At 36.4% G+C, this 4,669-nt stretch overlaps 1 protein-coding gene across 1 annotated transcript in view; it reads right to left on the reverse strand.

The window, feature by feature from the left end:
* Nucleotides 1-4,669, reverse strand: part of UGGT1 (UDP-glucose glycoprotein glucosyltransferase 1) — a 124,164-nt gene that overhangs the window by 77,168 nt on the left and 42,327 nt on the right. Inside the window, exons 9-11 of the mRNA XM_012649914.1 lie at nucleotides 2,280-2,380; nucleotides 1,448-1,547; nucleotides 239-299 (exon numbers count right to left, since the gene is read on the reverse strand). Coding sequence (XP_012505368.1) covers nucleotides 239-299; nucleotides 1,448-1,547; nucleotides 2,280-2,380 — 262 coding nt within the window. The remainder of the gene's footprint in view (nucleotides 1-238; nucleotides 300-1,447; nucleotides 1,548-2,279; nucleotides 2,381-4,669) is intronic.

Consider the following 4,669-nt stretch of genomic DNA (forward strand, 5'->3'; position numbering starts at 1 on the left):
CGCTCTTGCTCAGGCTGGTTTCGAACTCCCGAGCTCAAACAATCCGCCCGTCTCGGCCTCCCAGAGAGCTAGGATTACAGGCGTGAGCCACCACGCCCGGCCTGTTTTCAAAGTTTTTATTCTATTTTCATAATAAAACATCATGGCCCCAAGGAAAAATTTTTTTTCTAGTATAGCTGTCAATGTGTTAAAGATACAATACAAAACAGAAAGATCAGTATTTTCCACTGGTTAATACCTTCTGATTCTCTTCCACTTCAGTTCTAAGTTCTGAACTCACAGCTGTTTTTGTTATTGCTCTGAGGAAATAAAAACATTATCAGCACTTGGTTTAACTTTGATATAAATGTCTTTAATTCCCATATTTTTAAATATAAAACATATTAATCAATAAATAATAAAAAATTAAATGGAAAAAACCTTAAACCTTTACAACTGATAAACATACTTCTCCTTTCTCAGATGTGCATATTTTATATGATATAACACAGAAGAAAAGTAGCAGTAATAGCAGCATTTTAAAGCAAGTGTAGTTGTTTCCAAGTTTTTAGTTGAATATATGCAACCCGATTTCTGTATATGATCTCTATTACTCACAGACTAAAGAATAATGTTAAATAAACTAAGGCAGCAGATTGCTCATCCTATTTAAGCACTTATGGTGGAGGCAAAATCCTCTATGTATTATCTTCAAGTAACATGCTGAACTAAATGAGAACTTACTATAAGTCCTATAGGACTTATAAATCATACAATAATAATCAAATAATCAAATTTATGTGCAAAACATCTCACACCAGAAGTCAAAACACTTCATTCAGTGACTCAAGAAAAAGATTGGCAACCATTAAGATAGCAATTTCTAAAACATTGGCTTTTGAAGCAATTTTGCCTTACATTTATGAGATGTAGAGCACCATTACAGAATTGAAAGCAACATCAGAAAACCTACATTCAAAATCTTATTCTGACACAATGAACAAGTCACTAAGTTTCTATGACTCAGTTTCTTCATGAAGATTCGATAAGCTGATATATATGCCCACCTATGGTCTGTGTCGGACTCTAGATTAATTACATCAGTATATGTTATATTTTGGGACTCATCCAGTCCTGAAAGGCAGGTGATTTTTATTCCCATTTCACTACTGAGGAAAGTGGGATAAAGAGAGATCATTTATTTGCAAAGGTCACACAACTATTAATAGTACGTGGCAGTGCAAAGAACATTACCTAGATCTGTCTCTTCAACCACACAATGCATGCTCTTGCCCTCTTCCCCAAAACAGAGCACCATACCATTCACAGTAGTAGTGGTGGTAGAGAATTAGAGAATTTTAATTTTCTAAGCATTTTCATATTTTATTTACCTAATTTGGCATGTAAACATGAAGAAATTGGATATTATGTGAAGGAGAAGAACTATCAAAGCCTTACTCTATATTACCTGGCTTTAGTAGGAAAATTTTGACTAAGATCCTTCATAACCACCAAAGCCAACTCAACAGGAGCAGACAAGATTCGAGCAGCCGTCTGAAAACTTAGATCTGCAACAATGTCAAATATAATTTAAAGTGTATTAATCTAATGCAATGAGAAGCAGGGAAAAAACCACATCTACTCCCCATTATTTTCTTGGTAATTAAGAATGCCTTGGAATACAGCCATTCCAGAGAGTGCCCATGGTTTAATTTCAGGTTTTATTCACCTCAGAGATCACTAGAGTGTAACAAGCTGTTCATGAGATACCTGCGTAAAACACTAGAGAACATAACACCACATTTACCAGAGGCTAAATCAAGCCCAAATCCTTTTCCCTCTTCTGAATTTACAATGTATCACAAAATACAGCATTGGGGCTTTGAGAAAATTTTATGCTGGGAAGAAAACCTTGATAAATAGTTGTTTGGAAAAGAGAAGTATAAAAACATCTTATCAAACTGACATGCTTTTATCACTCTAGATACACAGTTTAAAAAATGTGTACATACAGGAACTTAAAGAGTATGACACGTTCCTAGTATTACAAGCTTATATATCTTTCTCTGGTCACAGAGAAAGATTTGGCACTCATTTATATATATATATACTTCTACTTAGAGTTATCTGTTTATAAAAGGACTTTCCTCCTTTATTCTCTGATTAATCATAACTAATCACTGCCATCTTTAAAATCTGTGGCACCCACAGAATAATGTAATTATATACAATTAAATTCAAATTTTACATTTTTCAATGCCACAAAAATTAGGTTAATAACCTCTCCACATTCTCATTACCTTGCAACTGCCAAACTTTCAAAGGTGCCATTTCATTGGTGCTCTCCACAAGGTGCTTTCTGAGTTCCTTCAGCTGTCCCTTCAGGTCGGGGTGCAGGTCTCTGAAAGAAACATAAAATCAGTCCATTTCATTGTTTCTTCTTTCTCAAAGCACACTTAGAAGCTGGCTTCAATTTTATCTTCATGATTTTCTACTCCCAACCCTAAGAAAACAGCATGGAACACTACTCCACCAGAGAATGAAATCATATCTCTTGCAATAACATGGATGGAACTGGATGCCATTCTCTTAAGTGAAATAACTCAGAAACAGAAAGTCAAATACCTCATGTTTGTTCTCACTTTTACAAGTGGGAGCTAAATAATATATACACATCAACAGAGAGAGTGGAATAATTGACACCGAAAACTCAGAAGGATGTGAGGCTGGGAGGGTGAGGGATGAGAAATTACTTAATGGATACAACGTATACGATTTGCATCACAGCTACACTAAAAGCCCAGACTTCACCACTGCACAATATATCCATGTAACAGAACTGCCCTTGTACCCCCTGTCTATAAAAATAAATCCAAAAAAAAAAAAAGGCTGGGTGCAGTGCCTCACATCTGTAATTCTAAAACTTTGGGAGGCTGAGGAGGGAGGATTGCTTGAGGCCAGGAGTTCTAGACCAGCCTGGGCAAGAACTGCCTCTCTACAAAAAAAAATTTAAAATTAGCCAGGCCTGGTGGCACACACCTATAGTCCTAGCTACTCAAGAAGCTGAGGTAAAATGATCCCTGGAGCCCAGGAGTTTGAAGTTGCAGTGAGCTATGATGACATCACTGCATTCTAGCCTGGGCGACAGCAAGACCCTATCTCAAAAAAAAAAAAAAAAAAAAACATATATATGTAAAAAATTAATCCATATAGACAATTGTAAGATAGTTAAAAAATCATAACACTTGCAGATTAAAAGGAAAATCACTACAACAGTGAATTCCTATGCAGGAAGGCAATAAGACTAAGAGTGGGTAACAAAAAGGACTTTAACTTCATCTGTGGTATTTGACTGACCTGATGTTTTTTTTGTTTTCTTTTGTTTTGTTTTTAAAGTAAAAGAAGGCTTATGCTGGGGAAAAGAGAACTTGATAAGTAGTTCTTTGCAATAGAAAAGTAAGTATGACAGCAACAATCAATTCTGGGTAGTGAGTATGTTGATATGTGTTATTCTTCATACTATTCTGAATCTTTTTAATTTTGCAAAATAAAATTGGGGGAAAAAATTATTGTCAGTCCCAAAATGAATTTTTTTCAGCCTACAACATGCTGATAAATCCTTTAGTCATGTGAATACAATTTAGGCTAACCATGGTTATTGAGTTTTGTTTATCTTAAAATATAGTACATTTCATATAAAGCTAGTAAAGTAGAGGTTATCAGAGGCAGAGATATAACATGTAGATCAGACAGAAAGATTCGGTAGATTAATTCTGTTCTTTTAAATGCTAAAACTCAAAAAAAAAGTTTTTTAAGAGACAAGGTCTTGCTCTGTCACCCAGACTGGAGTGCAGTGGTATGATCATAGCTCACTTCAGCCTTGAAGTCCCGGGCTCCAGTGATCTTCTTGCCTCAGCTTCACAAGTAGCTGGGACAATAGGCACGTGCCACCACATCAGGCTAATTTTTTTATTTTTTTGTAGAGACAAAGTCTCACTATGTTGCCCAGGCTGGTCTGAAACTTCTGGGCTCAAGGAAACCTCCTACTTCAGCCTCCTGAAGTGTTGGGATTATAGGCACGAGCCACCACTCCTGGCTCAAAATTTCTTAAATGTAACATGAAGAAATTAAAATATTCACTGAGGCCCTTTACCTTCCAACCAATCCATTTCCAGTCAGTTAGGAAAGGGTGAGAATCTCAAATCCGAAATTCCAAAATCTAAAACTTTTTGAGTTGCCCATATGACACTCAAGGGAAACACTCATCAAAGGATTCTGGTGTTTGGACTTTCACATGTGGGATGCCCAACTAGTACATAAAATGCAAATATTCCAAAATCTGAAATCCAAAACTCTTCTAGTTCCAAGTATTGCTGAAAAGGGACACTCACCCTGTACAAACACTTTTTCATGATAAAAATACCATAACTGATCCAATTACTTTGGATAGCTAAATAACTAGTCTGAATGTCCAAAAGGTAAAATAGGTTCAATGCTCTACGTAATACCATTGTGCTATGAATGCATAAAATCATGCTATCCAAAAAACAAACATTAAAAATATGGCCGGGCGAGGTAGCTCACGCCTGTAATCCTAGCACTCTGGGAGGCCGAGGCGGGCGGATTGTTCTGAGCTCAGGAGTTCGAGACCAGCCTGAGCAAGAGCGAGACCCTGTCTCTACCAAAAAAT

This window comes from Propithecus coquereli, unplaced genomic scaffold, assembly GCF_000956105.1.
Source record: "Propithecus coquereli isolate 6110/MARCELLA unplaced genomic scaffold, Pcoq_1.0 Scaffold307, whole genome shotgun sequence".
In the NCBI taxonomy this organism is placed as follows: domain Eukaryota; kingdom Metazoa; phylum Chordata; class Mammalia; order Primates; family Indriidae; genus Propithecus; species Propithecus coquereli.